At 47.7% G+C, this 22800-nt stretch overlaps 1 protein-coding gene across 1 annotated transcript in view; it reads left to right on the forward strand.

Moving 5' to 3' along the window:
* Positions 1 to 22548, forward strand: part of LOC112115179 (adhesion G protein-coupled receptor E1-like) — a 30199-nt gene extending 7651 nt beyond the window's left edge. Inside the window, exons 2-16 of the mRNA XM_029912978.1 lie at positions 1174 to 1317; positions 3817 to 3960; positions 6271 to 6347; positions 6733 to 6831; positions 7361 to 7538; positions 7881 to 8000; positions 8718 to 8911; positions 9822 to 9983; positions 10713 to 10907; positions 12808 to 13043; positions 13646 to 13712; positions 14650 to 14741; positions 17614 to 17782; positions 20564 to 20668; positions 22528 to 22548. Coding sequence (XP_029768838.1) covers positions 1174 to 1317; positions 3817 to 3960; positions 6271 to 6347; positions 6733 to 6831; positions 7361 to 7538; positions 7881 to 8000; positions 8718 to 8911; positions 9822 to 9983; positions 10713 to 10907; positions 12808 to 13043; positions 13646 to 13712; positions 14650 to 14741; positions 17614 to 17782; positions 20564 to 20668; positions 22528 to 22548 — 2003 coding nt within the window. The remainder of the gene's footprint in view (positions 1 to 1173; positions 1318 to 3816; positions 3961 to 6270; positions 6348 to 6732; positions 6832 to 7360; positions 7539 to 7880; positions 8001 to 8717; positions 8912 to 9821; positions 9984 to 10712; positions 10908 to 12807; positions 13044 to 13645; positions 13713 to 14649; positions 14742 to 17613; positions 17783 to 20563; positions 20669 to 22527) is intronic.
* Positions 22549 to 22800: the final 252 nt, after the last annotated feature.

Below are 22800 nucleotides of genomic sequence, written 5' to 3' on the forward strand. Positions count from 1 at the left end.
TGGGTGTATCCTTCCAGCCTTGCCTCCCCAGAAATGTCGTCTTATACTCCTCAGTAGACTCTTGGACAGTATAAGCTCATAGATAGTCCGACTGTCCAACAAAGGGTAATGTTTATGCACCAGCCTTTGTTATCTCAAGTAGAGGTTTCCCAAACACTTCAATGAAACAAAATGGTTTAAATAAAACAATAAAACAGTATTAATGAGAGAGAGAGAGAATGATTTTAAGTGGTAAGGCACCAAAGTCAGAACTGGTTACAAAAGAAATAAAAAGATAAAACTTCAAGCTAACTTCTAAACCTGAGCAAGCTAAATAAGATTTGAAGCCAACATCCCTCTCACCACACCAGGCAGTTCTCAGTTCACAGGCTGGATTTCCTTTCATTCTAGGACCACTCCCCATAGTTCAGTGTTTTTCAAGGATTCATTGATGTTATAAGCAGAGAGAGATAAGATAGACAGGAGAGGTGGTTACACGCATTTTTGTCCCCCTCTTTACACCCCAATCCTTGTGTGCTGGAAATACACTTGCTGGGTCCTGTGGGTAGGCAGTATTTGAGCACTAAACTGTCTTTCATACATTTCCTGTTGAGAACTCCCCAGTTGGCGAATCTCCGATTAACCAGGAGATTTCTCTTTAGCATGTTTCTGGCATGCGAGTCTGTCCTTGTCTCTGAGGAACTTGCTTATGAGTACTACCCAGGAATTACAACATATTTTAGTAATAATCATACAGCAAAATCTCATAATTTCACATGTAGTGTTTGTTACACACATTTCAACAGGATAATAACATTAATCAGATTATGAGTTTCCAAATGATACCACACGAGGCATACTTTGTACAAAATAGATCATAGACATATAAAAGTGGTGAACATGGGGTAGAGGGTGTCACAGCTACCCTTCCTATGTCCTCCTGTTTTCCCTAGCTTCAGGGGAGAGGGATGGAGGCCTTTTCTTGATCCTTTGCCTGATGTGTTGAGAAGAGTAGCCATCTGCCTGGGTCTTCCCAACTCAGCCACCTGCTCTCTTAGGTCCACACTTTCTCCCTCGCTGCATGATTAACTAGGTTAATGAATGAACATGAACCACACTGAGGAAGTCAAACAAAAGGTGCAAAAGGTTATCTGTTGCTCTCTTTAAATGAATGATTCCTTCTTCCTTTCACAGCTGACATGTGTCAGTATTCGACTACTTGTCCTTCTTTTGCAACCTGTGAAAACATCACCACGGGCTACCACTGCACCTGCAAACCTGGGTTTATATCTAGTTCTTTGGAGGAACACTTCACTGATCCAACAGTGAAGTGCGTTGGTAAGTGTCGGCTCCGGAGCCCAGCGAAGTGATCGGGAGCTCTGTAATTGAGCGACTGTAATGTTGGTTGCTCTAATGCCATTGGGACCAGCTCTTGCACTTGCCAGAAAGTTATGGATCAGTGTACTCTACTGACTAGCGAGCATGCTACAGGGATTAAGGGTACGTCTACACTTACATCGAGCTAGCATGCTAACAATAGAGGGTAGCCAAGCAGGTGCGAGTGGTGGGATGGAACTGGGACTGGCAACCAGTGTGTGGAAGTAGGGCGGGGAGACAGATCTGTCCAGGCAACAGGGTGCAGGGGGAAGCTGGTCTGGGGGAACAACAGTGAGATTGGACTAAGTATCTGGGGAGGGACACTGCAACTGGGACTCTGTGGGACTGGGGAATGTTGGGGGGCTGGCAGTGGGCACAGCTGGAAACGAAGAGGGGAGGAGAGAATCAAATGGAATGAGGAGCCGAGATGCAGGGGAACTGGGACTGGCTAGGAAAGGAGACCGGGACGGCGAGGGGAGGATTGGGTGCAGGGGAACTGGCTGAGAAAGGACACCAGGACTGGGATGAGACACCTGAGGCATTCCGATTAGGACAAGGACAAGAACCAGAGATGGGAAGAGACAGCACTGGGACAGGGACAAATTGGGGACGAGGATGAAGATGAAGGAGCCAAGCTTGGGTCTGAGAATACAGAAGAGTTTGTGCCCACTAGTGGACACTCCTCTCCAGGGCCTGGAATGGGAGCCAAGATTCCAGCTCTTCTGAGTCCCCACCCAGCATCTGGCCAGGCTTGGTTCCCTTATTTCTGCATGACTCCCTAGGCGTGGATGAGTGTCTCAGCAGGAAATCTTGCCCTTGTCAGGCCACTCACACCATGACCTTTGGAGTTACTTTTATGCTTGCAACGATGGCCATGCATTGAGCTTTGGAGTCAAGATCTTTACTGACAGCAACGTAACCAGAACCCTTCAAAATTATTTCTTGCTGCTGCTGCTGGTAGACATGGATTTTAAGACAAAATGGTGACCCTAGCGGGGGATTAGTCTGTTTCTGGACTAAAACTCATTGTCTGTCCACAGGATCAGAACCTCCCTTCCCCCAAAGCCCATCCTTCATTCCTACTGTGAAATTCCCCAGGGTGCAACCTGAATTGCTGTGTCCCCTTAACTCTCTAGCCTTGGGTTCCTTTTAGGCTACTTTACTGTCAGACCAGTCACTCCTGGCCTGCTCATGCACAGATACCAGCCTGCAAAATCACTCCCAGATGTTTCCATGAATGCTGTCTCAGCCATCCATGAATAGATACAGGGAAACAGCCATATATCCCCATTCCCAGCCTTGGCTCCCAAGAAATGTGTGTCTTATACTGCTCAGTAGACCCCTGGACAGTATAAACTCATTGATAGTCCAACATTCCAATAAAGGGTAATATTTATGCACCAGCCTTTGTTATCTCAAGTAGAGGTTTCCCAAACACACTGGTGTAGATAAAACAATAAAACATATTTATTAAAGAGAGAGAGAGAGAGAGATTTTAAGTGGTAAGGCACAAAAGTCAGAGATGGTTACAAATGAAATACAAATATAAAACCTCAAGCTAATTCCTAAACGTTACCAAGCTAAATAAGATTTGAAGCCAACATTCTTCTCACCACTCCAGATGCTGCAAGCAGTTCTCAGTTCACAGGCTGGATTTCCTTCCATTCTGGGACCACTCCCCTTAGTTCAGTGTTTTTCAAGGATTCATTGATGTTATAAGCAGAGAGATATAAGGTAGACAGGAGCGGGGATACAGACATTTTTGTCCCGCTTCCTACCCCCCAATCCTTGTGTATTGGAAAAACCCTTGTTGGGTCATGTGGGTAGGCAGTATGTGAGCGCCAGACTGTCTTTCAGCTGATGTGTAAATTTCCTGCTTACGACTCCACAGTTGGTGAATCTCTGATTATCCAGGGGATTTCTCTTTAGCATATTGCTGGCATGCCAGTGTGTCTTTGTCTCTGAGGAAGTGGTTTATGGGTACTACTGAGAATTACAACACATTTCAGTAACAATCAGACAGGAAAATCTCATAATTTCACATGTACTATTATTACATACATTTCAACAGGATAATAATATTCAGCAGATTATGAGTTTCCAAATGATACCTCACAGGGCATACTTTATACAACATAGATCATAGCCATATAAAAGTGGTGAATATTGGGTAGAGGGTGTCACCGCTACCCTTCCTATGTCCTCCTGTTTTTCCTGGCTTCCGGGGAGAGGGATGGAGGCCTTTTCTTGATCCTTTGCCTGATGTCTTGAGAAGAGTGGCCAGGTGCCTTGGTCCTCCCATTTCAGCCACCTGCTCTGTTAGGTCTACGCTTTCTCCCTCGCTGCATGATTAACCAGCTTAATGAATGAATGTGAACCACACTGAAGAAGTCAAACACAAGTTGCAAAGGGTTATCCATTGCTCTCTTTAAATGACATGGTTCCTTCTTCCTTTCACAGTTGACAGGTGTCAGAATTCGTCTACTTGTCCTGTTTTTGCAACCTGTGAAAACGTTCTTTGGGGCTACCACTGCACCTGCAAACGTGGGTTTGCATCTACTTCTGGGGAGCAAAACTTCGCTGATCCAAAAGTCAAATGTGTCGGTGAGTATCAGCTCCAGAGCACTGCTAAACGAGCGGAAGCTCTGTAATGGGGCGAGAGTAATGGTGGTTGCTGTAATGCCATTGGGACCAGCTCTTGCACTTGCCAGAAAAGTTATGTATCAGTGTACTCCACTGACTAGTGAGCATGCTGCAGTGATTAAGGGTACGGCTACGCTTTCATCGAGCCTGAGGAATGTATTTTACCACTATAGGTCTGTATTGTAGAGCTGGCCTGAGACCATGATTTTTAGTGGCTAGCAGAGTTATGAATTTAAGTTGCCATGCTCATCTTTTGAAGATGTTTGCTCCTTTGCAAGGCACCTTCAAAAGACCAGCATGAAAACTGAAATGGACTTTCTGGTGTGATGAGCAATATTTCTATTGCTGTTGTATTGGCAGTGGATTCCATCCGAAGGACTCACAAGAACTCCTGGGTGTTAACTCAGTTGTTCTGCATATTCAGATATATGAGGCTATTGTGATAATATATAATCTGACGTCCTGTATATCACAGGCTAGGGAATTCCACCCAGCCATTCCTACCTTAAGCTCAAAAACCTGGTTGAATTAGAGCATATGGTTTATAAAGATAACAAGGCCTTTATTGTCCTTTACTCTAAGGCAGGGGCAGGCAAACTTTTTGGCTTGAGGGCCACAGCAGGTTTCCAAAATTGTGTGGAGGGCTGGTTAGTGGAGGCTGTGCCTCCCCAAACAGCCAGGCGTGGCCTGGCCCCCGCCCCCTATCTAGGGTGACCAGATGTCCCGATTTTATAGGGACAGTCCCGATATTTGGGGCTTTTTCTGATATAGGCTCCTATTACCCCCCACCCCCTGTCCCAATTTTTCACACTTGCTGTCTGGTCACCCTACCCCTATCTGACCCCCCTGCTTCTCACCCCCTGATGCCCCCCCTCCAGGATTCCTGTCCCATCCACCACTCCCTGTCCCCTGACAGACCTCCGGGACCCCTGCCCCATCCACCCCCCCTGCTCCCTGTCCCCTGACAGCCCCCAGAACCCCTGCCCCTGACTGCCCCCCATCGTGCCATCAAACCTCTCCTCTCATTCCTGACACTCCCACCCCAGGACCCCTGCCCCATCCAACCAGCCCTTCTCCCTGTCCCCTGACCACCCCCAGAACCCCTGCCCCTGACTGCCCCCTGCTGCCCCATTCAACCCCTCCTCTCCTTCCTCACTGCCCCAATCCCTATCCACACCCCCGCCCCCCAACCACCCCCCCAAACTCCTCTGCCCTCTACTCATCTTCCCTCTATCCAACCCCGCCTGCTCCCTGCCCCCTTATCGCGATGCCTGGAGCACCGGGTGAGGCCGAGGCTCTGCGGCTGTGCTGCCCCAGGAGCTCGCAGCTCCACCTCCCAGAGCATTGTGCCGGCGGCACTGTGAGCTGAGGCTGCGGGGGAGGGGGAACAGCAGGGAAGGGGCCGGGGGCTAGCCTCCCGGGCCAGGAGCTCAGGGGCCGGGCAGGAGGGTCCCGCCTGCTGGATATGGCCTGCGGGCCGTAGTTTGCACACCTATGCTCCAAGGTCTCTCCAGGGCAGAGTCAAGGGACTATCAAAGAGTGTGACTGTAATTACCGTAGCATAGCAAACATAACATGGCATATTCATGCTTCCCCACAGCGACTGCACAATGATAGATTCTGTGTTTTCTGGTATAGACGTTAATGAATAATTGTTTCCATTTTCTTCTGTTTAGATGTTGATGAATGTTCTCAGGACCCACCAGTCTGTGGCCCTCACAACAAATGCAACAACACCCGAGGGAGTTTCACCTGCCAATGTTCTCCAGGTTATTCTTCTGCCAGTGGGACCTCTTGGAAACCTGGTGACTCCCACACCTTGAACTGCACAGGTACCAGTCACTACAAACCGCCTTGGGAAACCCAGGGAATATAATCAGGTCCTGATGGCCCCAAAGGCTCACAGCGGTCTGTGAGCCTTCTAGTAGCGCTCGTTGCCGTCTGTGGTTCAGAAGCTGCCCACAAACCAGTGTGTGTGTAGCTAGGCCTTGCATGTTTGTGTATGTTTGTAGGCAGTAGCATACGGGAGCCAACTACGCCCATGGAATTTCTTCATATTGTTGTTATGGGGAAAGTTGCATCTGGAGTGGTGCCACCTTCTTGGGCCCCATAAACCAATCCCTTTAGCTTTAGCATCAGCTCTTCTGTCGACTGGACTTTGCTGGGTTTCATTTCTGTGCCCGGAAGCGTAATGATGCTTTGATCCCGTCATAAAGTGTTTTGATCCTTATAAGAGAGGCCCCAATGTTGGCTCCCTCCTTCCTTCCCTAGAAAATCTCCTCAGCTGCCAGCCCAGGATTCTGCACGGAGATGATTTCAAAAGCCTGTGCGGCAACAGCACCCAGCACGTATGTGTCGAATGATTCTGAATTAGGTCATCTTTGTGTGCAGGGCAAGAGGGGAAAAGGGAGAGAGTGGATGTGAGGGTTGTGTGTGTAGAGTTTGTGTAGTTCACTCAGACAGTGTGCGTGCTGCTTCTGGGTTGGGTAGTATGGATGGACAAAGATGGAGAGGGAGGATGAATGGACTAGAGTTGGTACCTAGAGAAGGGTAGAGGTGGAGAAGATGGGTGGATGGAGAAATAGCCAGAGGTAGATAGAGAGGATGGATAGAAAGATACGTGGGCTAAGAGGGACAGAACAGGTGGATGGACATGGACACCCATCTTCCACCCATGAGTGGGTAGATAGATACGTTACAGCATTAACTCCTTTTTCCATGATTCCCCTACAGGGAAACCAGCAAAGCAACCCATTGTGCACCTTCTTGAATCAGACCTCAAAGAGCCTGGAATCTGCATGTGGCAATGGAAACCAGTCAGTACCGCTGAAGGTCAGAGGCTGTGCGCCTGTATTTGCCAGTCCCTGCCCTCCAAGGCAAAGTCCCTCCTCTTCGTCCCCAGCTGCTGCAACCGATTTCCAGATACTTCCTCCCAAAGATGAACCTGGGGGGCGGGGGGAGTCTTTAAAAGCAGCTGAAAACAAGGCCTAGTTGCCTCTACTCTAGAAGAGTAGACTGGAGCCAACAGCGAGTGGAATTTCAGCTGCCAGCCAAGAGTGGGTGATGAATGTCTTGGAGAAAGATAATGAGGCAGTATCTTGATGGGAGCTAGTACCTGGGTGGCATGGGAGCCATGTGCAGCAGAGGGCCAGACTATAAGAAGCATGTGGATGGGGAGGGGACCCTCAAAGCCTGCCTAACATCACCCATCCATGTAAGCAGTTGTAGCTGCCCTGGGATGTTCCGTGATGGTGAATGGGGAGGATAAATGGTGGATCCATGGGACCATCTCTCTGTTAACCAGTGGGCCACTGTTTGACAGCCCCCGCTTTACCCAGGGTGTCTTCTGTTTAAACCCCAGGAAGTCTCCACCTCTATCGATTTGCTTTTCAATGCCACTGCCCAGCAGACTAATGGGAGCAAGAAGGACGTTGCATTGGTAGCCAAAATGTTTCTGCAGAGCGTAGAATCAGCCGCTTTGGTAGCTGCTCTGAAAAGCCCCGGGAACGAGACGCAGACTATCACGGGAGACACGATGAGTAAGAAAAAGGAAAAATCCTTCCTGCTGTTTGGGGCAGGAGCGGTCTCTTGCTGCATTTGCCTATGGTGCCCAGCACAACAGGGCTCTGATCTCGGCTAGCAGCAGGATTGTGGTAGTGCCTATGAGCCGCAGTCATGATGGAGCAGGGCCCCATTGTGTTAGGTGCAAGGCACAAAGGACATAAAGACAATCCGGGCTCCTAATTCTTCTCTCGGCTCTGCTGGTTTTACCGCAGCCTTGCTCCCTGCCGCCACGGGAGTGGGAGGAGAATCAGGCTCTGTGCTAAATGGAGGGTAGTTTTCAAAGCAGCGCAGTGAAGAACTTGTCCTTCCGCCCCCAGCCATCGCAGCCCTGCGGGTTACGGATAACTGCAGTCGGGCAGGGAAGATGATCGAACTGAACGCTGAAAACGAGTTGATGAGCATTGACTGCACAACAGTGGTTGGCGCCAGCGAAGCAGGTACCATCCGGGAGTTGTCTGGACAGGCAACGGAAGGAATCCAACCTCTCAAACCCATTCCACAGCTCCAGCTCTGAGGCCAGATCTTCCAGTGCTGCAGAGGGACCTTAAAGCAGCCCTGACAGACTCCCCAGGGGGTCTTGGGTTGCTTTACACCAGCCCTCTGTGCAGTGCCTAATTTGTAATGAAAGTGGGGCCAGGACTCAAGCAATTAGGTACCAGGACTCAAGCAAAGTTTTTACTTTCATAACGGATGCAGGAAACCCGGAGGTGCCGGGGCTATGAACTGCCAAGCCTAGAGGTATTAGGGCTCAGCTCTGGCACAAATTAAGTGCTGCCCTTATGGCTTCCCGTGTGCAGAGGGCACGTCAGGGCTGGAGGGTTTGGACAGAGCAGGACGGGGGTGGATTTTCCGGGACTAGCGGCAGCAGAGCTGGAGTGCAACATGCTCTGCTGAGTCCTGGTTGGCCGATGGGCCCCTAGGAGGAAGTGTTATTCGTTGGCCAGTGCAGGGAGTAAGGAGTCCTGGGGTCTAGTCCCAATTTTGCCACTGACACTCTGCACGAACGTGGGGAAGCCGTTCCATCTCTCCGTACCTGTGTCCTTCTCATCGCTGGTTCGGCTGCACCCTCCAGCCAAGAGCTCTTCCAGCTCATTGCGGTGTGACACAGGACACAGGCTGTTCTGGTGTCACCTCTTGCATCTTTGCTCCTGCAGGCTCCGGAGTCGTTGCCTTCATATCATATGCCACTCTCGAGTCCATCCTGAACAATAACTTTATCGACCAGCAAAACCTGACAGGGGATGACAACCTGGTTAGCATTACGGTGAATTCCAAGGTAGTGAGTGGGACCATTGGGAAACCCGGACCCCTCTCCAAACCTTTCAACTTCACCCTGGAGCATAAACAGGTGATTGGCAATCATGTCCCTGCTTGAAATGGAAGAGGGACCCCTCTTGGCCAGGAGCTTTTCCCAACTGTCCTCTCTCTGTGCTTCTGTTGTCAACACTGCCGTCCTCTTCCAGTTGGCCTCACTGACGAAGGTCATCTTCAACTCCTTCTGCCTCCCTCTCTACCCCCAAGATGAGTCCAAATCTTGATGCTGCATCTTCCCCAAAAATCTGGCTTTTCCTCTCTGCCTTCACCATGGTTCTGGTCACCTTCCACCTTTCTACTGCAGCCTCCTCTCTGGGCCCTCCAGTACCCATAATGCCTCCCTTCAGGCCTGCTAAAATGATCTTCCTTGCCCATCAGTACCACAGATGCCCTACAATTTGAATCTTTCCACTGGCTCTTCCTTCTCCACCACATTAAGTTTAAATGAGGAGGCAATTCAACTTAAAATTGAAAACTGGCGAATGCTAAGGGTCCCCCAATACCCACCCTAAAGCCTTCAAAAAGCATTGAAATTCCCAGGTGAACTTGTAAACCTCAATACCTTGTACCAGTGGGGCATCGGCTTGGATGGTTGACTCTGTTCTCATTTATCCCAATCCAGATCAATGGACTTATATTGGTGTGAAACCGATATCCATTATTATAGTGGCACACTGAGATCAGAGTCTGATTGTACCAGGCACTGCACAAACACATGGGCCCTGTCCCAAAGAAGAGAGACAAAGGGTAGGAGGGAAACAGAGGCACGGAGACTTCTCAAGAGATTGCACAACAGGTCAATGGCAGAGCTAGGAATCCAATCCCAGTCCCCTGAGTCCCAACCCAGTGCTCTGTCTGTCAAGCTCTGGCTCCTCTTTGGTTTAGTTTGGGCAAAACTCCATAAAGGAGGAGGCTGACACTGGTGCTGCAATGTCTGTTTCCAGAGAAAGGAAATGGAAGACAAGATTATCTGTGTTTTCTGGAACCTCACTGGCACCTGGTCTACCGAGGGCTGCACTCTTCTCCATGCGAACAGCACTCACACCACCTGCACCTGTAATCACCTGTCCAGCTTTGCCATCCTGATGGCTTCACATGCTATCAAGGTATTTCAGCCGTCCGCTTAAGCTCATGGTCCATGTGTAACAAACTGAGGTTGCATTCGCACAGACGCTGTGGCTGTTTGCACGAACAAACCTGAGCCCTTCGACACCCAAAACGCAGGCGTCCACCACTTATGCAAAAGGAGTAATGCCTTTGGCTGTAAATATAGTTAGAATGTCTGGAGCCAGCCAGTAGGAAAGTCATGATCAGGTGCCCTTGGTCAGCATGTTAGATGTCAGACAGGTGGCACGAGGCATGAGTCCGCCGGGTATTTGTTCCAATTAGTTTACAGTCATTATGAGATCCAGAGATCATCTCGGGGCTGCAAACTCAACACACGTGTTGCTCCTCTGAGTTACCTAGTGAAAGGGGGGAGGGATAGCTCAGTGGTTTGAGCATTGGCTTGCTAAACGCAGGGTTGTGAGTTTAATCCTTGAGGGGGCCACTTAGGGAGCTGCAGCAAAATCAGTACTTGGTCCTGCTAGTGAAGGCAGGGGGTTGAACTCGATGGCCTTTCAAGGCCCCTTCCAGGTCTAGGAGATAGGATATCTCCATTAATTTATTTATTTTATTTTTATTTAAAGGGGCAGGGAGGAGATGGGTCCTCCATGTTCTCCAACAACGGAGCTAGAGATCTGATTGCCCTGGGAAATTATCTGGTTATTTCAAAGCCCCTGTTTCTCCAGCGTGATTTCCAAACTTTACACTTCCTTTAATTTTTCCTTTTGCAGGAGAGTTCCCCACTGACCATCATCACCTATGTGGGACTGACCCTCTCCCTGCTGTGCCTCTTCCTCGCCATCATCACCTTCCTCCTGTGCCGCTCCATCCGCAACGTCAGCACCTCCCTCCACCTGCAGCTCTGCCTCTGCCTCTTCCTGGCCGACCTGCTCTTCCTCACCGCAGTGGACAGCGTCACCAATAAGGTAGAGAAATCATCCAAAATCCACCCCCCCCTTATCTATCCTGTCTATTTAGCTCGTAAGTTCTTCAAAGATAGGTCTCCACTGCAGCTGGGGCGGGGGGTGGCTCCCAGAGTGGACAGACAGACACATGCTAGCTCCACTTGAGCTAACGCACTCAAAATAGCAATGGGGCCTCAGCAGCTTGGGCCAGCTGCCCGAGTAAGTATCCAGAGGGTCGGACGTGATTGTACTTGGGTGGCTAGCCTGGGCTGCTGCCTGGGGACGCATGCTCCCAGCTGCAGTGTAGACACACTTTTACTGGGTGTTTGTACAGCGCTGAGCACGACGGTTCCTTGAACTTGTTTGGGGCCCCTAAGTGATCCTGTAGTGAAATAATGAGGGGGAATGGGGCACATATGGAGCCCTTGACATGGGGGGAAGAGGAAGGAAGCAGGGCAGGGCGACAGAGACCTACCAGGGGAGGATGGGGGGGACAGCGAATAAGGGACAATGGCATGTGGAGAGAAGACATTGGGAGGGGGGAGGGACACAGCCCTGGTATGGGGGGGGGGAAGAGGAAGCATAGGGGACCACACAGAGACCCTACCAAGGGATGATGAATGCAGGACAATGGTATGTTCCCACCAACCCCCACCCCACCACTGTCATCTCTCCTGGCATGAGTCCAGGCATGTGGGGACTTGCAGGGGGTCCTTGAAGAAGAGGAGAATGGGATGAGGGCACAGACAGCTTGTGGGGGGAGGGATGGATGGAGGAATACAAGGAACATGCATGCAATGCATACAGACTGCAAGCCGCGACCTGTGTGAAGCACTAATAATCAAGATGGGTTGGTTTTGCCCTTGGGCCCCTTCGCATGCCTGGTATCACAATGCCCAGAATAAATTCAGTGGTCCGGATTCTGAACTTGCTCACACTGCTTTGACACCACTGGCCTCAATGGAGGTGCCCCAGATTTACACCAGCATCAGTAAAATCAGAATCGGACACCAGAGTTTAATTATCCCTTGGCCTCAGCTCCCCAGCCATAGGAGGGACCCTGGACTGAGCAACTTAGGGTATCAACTTCACAACCACAAACAGCTGAAGATGCACATTTGGGCTGATGCAGCTTTCCCAAGATTAAAAAATGCCCTTCGCCCACAGGTGGAATACATATAGCTGTGAATATGAGCTGGCTCCGAGAGTGAGGACAGTGCATATGTTTCAGTCTGTGTGTTTCCTTGGTTTACTCCTTGCCCTGAGTTCTTGCCAGAAAAAAAAAATATTGTGACCTAGTATCTGGTGTGAGTGAAACAGCGCTGCCCTCTATTGGATGGGATCAGAACTGCCTCAACTATTATAGTCGTTTATTTGCATTATAGTAGCCAACGAGACCCAACTGAAAACAGAGCTCCATTGTGCTGGGCACTGCACATAGAGGAAGAGACATTTGCTACCCTGAAGAGCTTATGGTCTAAGCAGATGAGACAACGAATGGGGGACAGAATTCCATTATCCCCATTTTACAGATGGGGATCTGAGGCACAGGGAGATTAATTGACTTGCCCAAGATCACACGTGAAGTCGGTGGCAGGGTTGGGAAGTGAACTCAGAGCAGCCTGTCTCAATACGTGTCATAAGCCCTATATTGTTAACCACTAATGGAGATTCTCTTTTAGTTTACGAGGTAGGAGCTAGTGCTTTTGGACCAGGAGGATCTGAGTTCTACCCCTCGTGCTGTGATGAAGTTGAATGGCCACAGTATGCAGTGTGTAGTCCCAGATGTCCTAGGGATTTGTTAAATATTTCATGGATGCCATTTTCTCCCCAGTTTGGAGGGGACACATCAAATAACTAACGCTTCCCCTATCTCGGAGAGCTAGATGTTCAGTGTCCCTGAGCTCTTTGTCTCCTCCAGGTGGCGTGTGCTGTCATTGCTGGCCTCCTACACTTCCTCTTCCTGGCCTGTTTCACCTGGATGTTCCTAGAAGGGCTGCACCTCTTCCTCACCGTCAGGAACCTGAAGGTTGTGAATTACACCAGCGCCGGCCGGTTCAAGAAGAGATTCATGTACCCGTTCGGCTACGGATTCCCAGCCCTGGTGGTGGCTATTTCTGCAGCGGTGAATCACAAAGGCTATGGAACTTCCACACAGTACGTGCAGAGCCCATCCCAGAGGGAGAACAGATATCTCATTGCCCACTCAACTCATTGGCTGAATTACAGAGAAACAATATATTCTACAATCCCCGTTTCTTCACATGTTTCACACAACGCACAGTCAACCTGTGGAACTCCTTTCCAGAGGATGTTGTGAAGGCCAAGACTATAACAGGGTTCAAAAAAGAACTAGATAAATTCATGGAGGATAGGTCCATTGATGGCTATTAGCCAGGATGGGCAGGGATGGTGTTCCTAGCCTCTGTTTGCCAGAAGTTGGCAATGGGCCATAGAGGATGGATCAATTGTTGATTCCCTGTTCTGTTCATTCCCTTTGGGACACCTGGCATTGGTCACTGTCGGAAGACAGGATACTGGGCTAGATGGACCTTTGGTCTGACCCAGTATGGCCATTGTTATGTTCTTAAAAGACTAATTTCTGCAAGCTACATCCATGAGACTGTCATAAAGGGAAGCAGGCAGCGTTCACCCTGCATCTCCCACCCAGATATCAACTCTGACAACCAAAAGGAGAGAATTCACTTCATTTTAATGCCAGGGATAATTTGTTACCCTTTTTTCTTCTTGCCTTTTAGCTGCTGGCTCACAATAGAGGGAGGCTTTGTCTGGAGTTTCCTTGGACCGGTCTGCCTTATTATTGTGGTGAGTATATTCCTTTTCTTCTCCTCTCTTCAACGGATAATGGGAAAGGATGAATTATGTGTATGCCGCAGGGAAAGGACTTTGATAGTGAGATGAGTCAGACATTGGGACGTTTGCTTAAGGAGCGAGTTGTGGCCTAGCTACCGTGGATTTACTCTCTGGAAAGTGACAAGGTAACAATGTCACCTTCTTTATTTGTATTACAGTAAATTCATAAATAATTAATAAATCACACACGATGTGTTTCCAATGGAGTGGAACGAATTTATACCAAATGCTGGGATTTGTCAGAGTTCAGCACCTCCTTAGTTCCAAAGTTATCCAGAAGAGAAGACGGAAATATCTGGGCTAGGTGTTATGAATGAAACCAGAGCTTCGGCTATGTCAGATGTGAAACTGGGCAGCCGGAAGAACATGGACAAGAGGGCAGCTGAAAGAATCCTTCCATGATCCAACAATACATAGAGAGGGAAAGTTTATGGAACGTAACACAGAGGACAGACAGCAGCTCAGAACAGAGAGGGATGGCGGAGCCTTATCTGTGCCCTAAGTGATGTCTTGTGGTGCAGGGAGGATTCAGATGACAATCGCAGCTGCGGGCTCACATCCGGGGTCAAAGTACCATTGTGCTAGGCCCTGTGAATACATGAAGAATTTTAACAAGATTCAAAAAGAAATTGGGCATTTATATGGGTAGCAAGAATAATATCCAGAGTTGTTCTAATCAGGGCTAACGAAAGTTCTGGAAGGGATATTAAACCCCAGGCTTCAGGATTTAAATCAAGCTGTAGCTACCAAAGAGCAAGAGGAGAACTAATATAGGGGGCAGATTATCCATGCCTCTGAAGCACTTGGTACTGGCCACGGTCAGAGGCAGAATACTGGACTAGATGGACCTGGGGTCTGATCCACTCGAGTTGTTGTGTTGTTTCCACAGATGAATTTAGCATTTTTTATCACAACCCTCTGGCTCCTGAGAGACAAAATCTCCTCCCTCAATACAGATGTCTCCACCCTCAAAAACACAAGGTAGGAAAGCACTGAACCTGCCTGAGAGGTCCAGTTAGTCTTCTGCAGGGGGGGGTTGCTACAGATGCTCTTGGCTCAATTAAACTGAGGAAATACCAGCGTGATACAGACTTGGTATCAGAAAGTCATGGAGAACAGAACACTGAATACCTGGTGCTGCAAGCAGCTGAGAACCTTCAGTGCCTATTGACTTAGGTCAGAGATGAGGGTATGCAGCACCTTTTAGGAGGTGCTGAGCACCTCATGGGATTGGGCTCCTATTTCGTATGCTGGCTTTTATGTAGCACTTTTCACCCACAGATCTCAGAGCGCTTCACGATCTTTAATGCATTGATCCTCCAACACCCCTGTGAGGCGAGACAGGGCTCTTATCCCCATTATACAGATGGGGAATTGAGGCACATAGAGGCTAAATGACTTGCCCAAGGTCACACACAAAATCTGTGGCAGAGGACAGAATTGAACCTAGGTCTCCCAAGTACTAGATTAGGGCACTAACCACTACATCATCCTTCCTCTAAAATCAAGGGAATTTTCAATGTAATTAACAAACTGGGGGAATCCTTGTTCTGCATAACTGAAGTATGGATAATCAAGACTGCCTTGTACAGAGTTTTCTGTTAGATCCTCCTGCATCTTCTCTTTTGGCTAGTGTAAGAACTCTTAGCCCTTTCAGTCAAGCAGAAAGTTATAGATATCAGGAATGGAGAAGATGTGTTAGATCATGCAGTCCCATTTTCCTCATTCAGTGCAGGATTCTCTCCTCCAGGAAGGACGCTTTTTCTAGTGTTTTGTTCAGCCTAGTTTGATGCCTTTTGCTATGCACAGCTGAGACAGCATGAGGAAAACTGCACAGTGATTCTTGGTATGTAATTGCTAAAGCCGTGTTTTCTGGAAGAGCTGGACATGTGGCCATGGTCGCTGGGATTTGTAACTGACAACGGTGAGAAGAGACCTAATTTGAGGAGGGTGGGCACAGCAATAAAAACACTTGCACTTAGCGAAGACCTTCTGTAACTGTCAATGTTTTATTATCACAATGACTAGTTTAAGTAAAGCAATTTAAACCAGTGAGATAGTATAACAGCGTGAGAGCGACCAGGCCCATTACCTGTATATACTACTTTATTTTGGGGGAGAGATTTAAGGATTGAGACAGATTTTGGTTTTTGAGATGCTGATGAAGAATTTTAACGGCTGTTCCAGAGACTAGATGTTTTATAGGCCTTGGTATTTTTTATGCATATGTACACAGAACTTTTTTTTTAAACCATATTTTAATGTATTTACCCTTAGATTGTTGGGGTGTTCTTATTCTATAGGTAAGTATATTAACTTGGTTAAGGTCATTAACATACGTTAATTGGATTACTGTGGTTACCTGCGGTTAGGCATTTGCTGATATCCTCCTTTAAAAATACTTGAAACTGGTTTTTGTCTTTTTGCAGTTACCCATCAACGGTTTGCAACACACGTGATTATTACAAAAGAAGAAACAAAAAGCCTTTTGCCATTTTGTGACTTATGATAACTGTTAGTTTACTGACTTATGCTAATGTATTGAGCAACTACTTCTACTTAGGCTGTAAGGCCTTGCACTTATGCTAACTGCTAAAGTTATTTTATAGGTGTTGGTCAACAGGTATTTTGTGTTTTTGCTACTCATTCCCTAGCCCTTTATTCTTACTATGTAACTATTATTACTGCACGGTTATATACTCACTGCCTGCGCTACAAAACGGATGTGAGGGGAAACAGAGGAAAATTGACGTGGTCAGTGTTACACCACAGGCCAGTGACAGAGCTAGGAACAGAACACAGGTTTAAGTCAGATGTTACAATGCTGGGTGCTATACAAATATCTATACGTGAATTAATCTTAGGTAAAATCTGTAACTCTGCTGAAACCAAGGAAGTTACAAAAAGGCTGAATCTGCCTGGTTTGGCAAAAGGCCGCTTTTGCTGTCTGCTGACTTTAGTATCTGGTTCCGTCAGTCTGCATTGTACTCTGACATGCTACAGCAATGGGCACACGACAATCCCTTCGATCATTTAGCGACCTATTCCATATCATGAGTGAGGTATAAGGACTAATGAACCAAATCTTTAATGGCAAGCCATGGTTTCTAGCGAATGTAGTGTTCTCCTTGCAGGGCTTTATTATAGCGGTTTCCAAATCAATCAGAACGGGAGAAAAAGGATGATTCAGTGCTTAGGGTGCTAGTCTGGGATGTGAGTGACCAGGGTTCAACTTCCTGCTCCGACACAGCCTTCCTATGTGATGTTGGGCAAGTTACTTACTCTTGCTATGCCTTGGTTCTCCATCTGGAAAATGGGGATAAGGGCACCGTCCTACCTCACAGAGTGGTTCTGAAGGTAAATATCTTCAAGGTTATAAGATGCTCTGATACTTCACTTCAAGTACCAGGAATAAAAAAGGGGGGAGAAATACCTACCTGGAATTATAGAACAGGTAAAACCTTCACTGGCCCAGCTCATTGAAATGACAACTGCCCCCAGATGTGTGGTACTGATGGCCAGAGCCTGCTTGCAGCAAAATCAGGAAATGAACAAGATGCAGAAGGGGTGGCAAACAAGGGCCTGATCCAAACTCCGTGAAGTCAATGGCAGTCTCTCTCTGCGCTTTGGAGCAGGTCCATAGAGCGTGAAGGGGATGGTAGAAGCCATTCTAACCTGGTTGGCATAGGGCCTGTTTGCAGAATCCCTATCTAGAAGCATTACCCACCAGTGGTCCCTAGGGGAATTTTGCATAGTTGCTACTTGGAGGGCGTAAGCCATCCTGCTCAGAGCCCACTGACTTGGTCTCTCTGCATAGGGTTGTAATGGGCTCTCTCCATCTGCTTTACTCCAGGTTACTGACATTTAAAGCCATCGCCCAGCTCTTCATTCTGGGCTGCACATGGAGCCTTGGTCTCCTCCAAGTCGGCCCAGCAGCCACGGTCATGGCGTATTTATTCACCATCGTCAACAGCCTGCAGGGAGCCTTCATCTTCCTGGTGCACTGTCTCCTCAATCAGCAGGTAAAGCCAATGCCCTGTTACCTGTTCAGCTCCATTAATGTCCAGCCAGCAGAGCTTCTTTGTTCACATTTGTCTTGGTTTCACTCTTTTCAAGTCTTCCGTGCCTGATGCTCCTTCCTCTATTTTGACCTTCAGCCTTTCTCCTCCAGTCTCTTTTCTCCTGCAGCTTATATTGTGCTGTTTTCATAGAGTCCCAGATTTTGTTAAGGCCAGGAGGGACCATGTCTATATAACACAGACAGCCCCTGGTGGGTGCGATCGAACCTGGGACCTCGGGAACTAAATGCATGAGCCTCTACTGCATGGGCTAAAAGCCACATGCTCTTAGTTAAGGCTGTAGCAGACTCATTAATCTCTAGCTGAACTAGCTGCCACTAGAGGGGGCACAGCACCACACCAAGCAGGCAAGCGTTACATCTACACTAGAGACCTTAGAGTGGCACAGCTGTACCTATGCAGTTGCGCTGCTATAAGATCTCTCCTGTAGCCCCTATATGCGGATGGGAGAGAGCTCTCCTGTCGACGTAATTAAACCACCCCCAACAAGCGGCAGTGGTTCATAGGATCATAGAATCATAGAATATTAGGGTTGAAAGGGACCTCAGGAGGTCATCTAGCCCAACCCCCTGCTCAAAGCAGGACCAATCCCCAACTAAATCATCCCAGCCAGCGCTTTATCAAGCCTGACCTTAAAAACCTCTAAGGAAGGAGATTCCACCACCTCCCAAGGTAACCCATTCCAGTGCTTCACCAGCCTCCTAGTGAAAAAGTTTTTTCCTCTTATCCAACCTAAACCTTCCCCACTGCAACTTGAGACCATTACTCCTTGTTCTGTCTTCTGGTACCACTGAGAACAGTCTAGATCCATCCTCTTTGGAATCCCCCTTCAGGTAGTTGAAAGCAGCTATCAAATCCCCCCTCATTCTTCTCTTCTGCCGACTAAATAATCCCAGTTCCCTCAGCCTCTCCTCATAAGTCATGTGCTCCAGCCCCCTAATCACTTTTGTGGCCCTCCGCTGGACTCTTTCCAATTTTTCCACATCCTTCTTGTAGTGTGAGGCCCAAAACTGGACACAGTACTCCAGATGAGGCCTCACCAATGCCAAATTGAGTGGAATGATCACGTCCCTCGATCTGCTGGCAATGCGCCTACTTACTCAGCCCAAAATGCTGTTAGCCTTCTTGGCAACAAGGGCAAACTGTTGACTCATATCCAGCTTCTTGTCCACTGTAACCCTTAGGTCCTTTTCTGCATAACTGCTGCCTAGCCGCTCGGTCCCTAGTGTGTAGCAGTGCATGGGATTCTTCCGTCCTAAGTGCAGGACTCTGCACTTGTTCTTGTTGAACCTCATCAGATTTCTTTGGCCCAATCCTCTAATTTGTCTAGGTCCCTCTGTATCCTATCCCTACCCTCCAGTGTATCTACCACTCCTCCCAATTTAATGTCATCTGCAAACTTGCTAAAGTCAAGGAAAATGCGTCCACTGCTTTCCCCTCATCCACAGATCCAGTTATCTCATCATAGAAGGCAATTAGGTTAGTCAGGCATGACTTGCCCTTGGTGAATCCATGCTGACTGTTCCTGATCACTTTCTTCTCCTCGAAGTGCTTCAAAATTGATTCCTTGAGGACCTGCTCCATGATTTTTCCAGGGTCTGAGGTGCGGCTGACTGTCCTGTAGTTCCCCAGATCCTCCTCCTTCCCTTTTTAAAAGATGGGCACTATATTAGCCTTTTTCCAGTCATCCGGGACCACCCCCGATCTCTATGAGTTTTCAAAGATAATGGCCAATGGCTCTGCAATCACATCCGCCAACTCCTTTAGCACCCTCTGATTCAACACATCCGGCCCCATGGACTTGTGCTCGTCCAGTTTTTCTAAATAGTCCTGAACCACTTCTTTCTCCACAGAGGGCTGGTCACCTCCTCCCCATGCTGTGCTGCCCAGTGTAGCAATCTGGGAGCTGACCTTGTTCGTGAAGACAGAGGCAAAAAAAGCATTGAGTACATTAGCTTTTTCCACATCCTCTATCACTAGGTTGCCTCCCTCATTCAGTAAGGGGCCCACACTTTCCCTGACCTTCTTCTTGTTGCTAACATACCTGTAGAAACCCTTCTTGTTACTCTTAACATCCCTTGCTAGCTACAACTCCAGTTGTAATTTGGCCTTCCTGATTTCCCTCCTGCATGCCTGAGCAATATTTATATACTCCTCCCTGGTCATTTGTCCAAGCTTCCACTTCTTGTCAGCTTCTTTTAGTTATGTTGGTGAGAGAAGCTCTCCCGCCGACAGAGTGTTGTGCACACTGCCACTTATACCAGTGAAATTATGTCATTCAGGCGTGTGTTTTTCCACACCCCTGAGTGACATAAATGTTGTTGACCATAAGTGGTGGTGTAGACATGGCCTAACCTGTGTAACGAAGGTCATAGAATTTCCCCAGGTTAATCCTGGAGCAAGCCCATTAACATGTCGTTTGGTGGGAGCTGTATCAACTTGCATTTCCTAGGCTAAATTTCGATTCAGACTTTGCAACCTGATGAAGTCAGTGATGTTGCCTGGCTGTGACTGAAGTCAGAATGTGGCTCATTGCAACTAGGGGATGGAGGGCCGCTCATCCCCCTTCCCTTTACGTGTTGGAATTTGCAGCAGGGAAGATGGTCACAAAAAATTCAGTTCTTTTGCTCTCTTCAGGTTTAGGACCGAGTGGTGTAAAACTGTCCGAGCTTCTCATGGGGCATTGGTTACATGAGCCAATGAGCGTGTTCCATATTTTTCTAGGTGAGAGAGGAGTACAAGAGATGGATCAGAAGGATTGAAAAAAACAGAACCAAGTCTCAGAGTTCCGGGCTATCTATGTCAGCTATCCCCATGACCTCTGGAACTGTAAGTGGTGCTGATCTCTTCTCCAATGCCGGCCTTGAGGACACATCCATCAAACAGGGTCTAGTTTTAGCAGCCTCACTGCTATGTAGTTATCTACTATATCGAATGGCCAAAATTGTTATAGGCCAACCCAATAATATCTACTTACTCTATATCTATCTCCATCTACTCTAGTGATAATAAACAGATGCCTGCTGTGTCTTCTGTATCTATTGGCTGTATATGAGAGAGGGTTGGCGGGACTGAGGGATCAAAGCTGGTTCTGTGGAAAAACTGGGTTATTTTGAATTTTCCTTCCGTCTGGTTATCTTTAGGCTGCTGGGTTTATACTACTGGATTGTAGCTAGTGATTGTTTAAGGCACCTTGAGAATAGAAGAGGTGCTCTTTTATTTTGTATAAATCAGAATAATTATAACAATAATTCCTAGCTCTTTTACAGCGCTTTTTATTTGTAGATCTCAAAGTTGGTCAGTGTAATTATTCCCATTTTACATAAGGGAAACTGAGGCACATGGAGGCGCGACTCGTTGGTGGTCACCCACCAAACCGGTTGCAGAGAGGGGAATTGAACAAGCCCAGGTCTCGAGGCCCAGGCCAGTGCCCTATTCACTAGGCAACACTGTCTCCCCTTAAATATCTAGATCTATCTACTAATAAATATCTTTCTGCTTTTTCCAATGATGCTTTTCTAGTGGGCCTATCATTATAGTATATAGCTCGCTTTGTCCCCCAAGTGACTGGTGCCTTGTTGTAGTCCAGCTGAGAACAGCATTGGGAGTGTTAGCTACTGGGTATTTCTCACATCCAGACCTGGGGGAATCCCATATGCCCATGGTTACTGTTCTGACCAGCAGAGAAATCATTTTAAATAGCAACCTCCCTTTATATTTCCTTCCTTGGGTTTTCTTTTGAGCTCTGTAAAAAGAACAGGAGTACTTGTGGCACCTTAGAGACTAACTTATTTATTTCAGCATAAGCTTTCGTGGGCTACAGCTCACTTCTTCAGATGCATAGAGTGAAACACACAGACAGAAGATATTTATACATACAGAGAACATGAAAAGGTGGAAGTACGCATACCAATTGTAAGAGGCCAATCAATTGAGATGAGCTATCAGTAGCAGCAGAAGAAAAAACTTTGAAGTGATAATCGAGATGACCCATAGAAGGTGTTAGGAGAACTTAACATGGGGGAAAAAAAATTCAATTAGTGTAATGACCCAACCATTCCCAGTCTCTGTTTAGACCTAAGTTAATTGTGTCTAATTTGCATATTAATTCGAGTTCAGCAGTCTCTCTTTGGAGTCTGTTTTTGAAGTTTTTTTTGTTGCAAAACGGACACCTTCAAGTCTGTCACTGAGTGATTAGAGAGGTTGAAGTGTTCTCCCACTGGTTTTTGAATGTTATGATTCCTGATGTCAGATTTGTGTCCACTTATTCTTTTGCGTAGGGACTGTCCAGTTTGGCCAATGTACATGGCAGAGGGGCATTGCTGGCACATGATGGCATATATCATGTTGGTAGATGTGCAGGTGAACGAGCCCCTGATGGTGTGGCTGATATGGTTAGGTCCTATGATGGTGTCACTTGAATAGATATGTGGACAGAGCTGGCATTGGGCTTTGTTGCAAGGATAGGTTCCTGGGTTAGTGTTTTTGTTGTATGGTGTGCTTAATTAGTGCAGATGGACTGGCCCCAGTGAGGAGACAGCACTGCAAGGAATTTCTCCTGGTTCCTTCACCCCAGAGGGAAAGAATCCAGGAACTTTGTCTACTGCCTTCCAGAGAGAGTCCCCCTTTTCAACATTAAACACTCAGGTTTCCTTGACCGTGTCATCACATCTTTGCTTTCTTTCCAGGCATGGGAAAAGTCCTCCTGAAAAAGTGGAGACTACTACTGCATGTGGGGGAAAATAAAGCCCAGCTCCATTCCCAGCACCAGAAGTCCCCTTTTTTACAAAGAAGAGGAAGCTGCTTATCTCCAATATCCTCTGATAGCTGCTACTCTATGGCTTGTATGGGGTAGGGGAAGGCAGTGTTTCACGTGTTTAATTATTACTTCACCCAAGTGGTTGCAGTCTCCACACTAAAGTCTTGAATGAGGGCCTGATTCTGCTCCAGTTGAAGTCAAC

The sequence above is a fragment of the Terrapene carolina genome, unplaced genomic scaffold (genome assembly GCF_002925995.2).
Source record: "Terrapene carolina triunguis isolate 2854851 unplaced genomic scaffold, T_m_triunguis-2.0 Scaffold404, whole genome shotgun sequence".
Classification (NCBI taxonomy): Eukaryota; Metazoa; Chordata; order Testudines; family Emydidae; genus Terrapene; species Terrapene triunguis.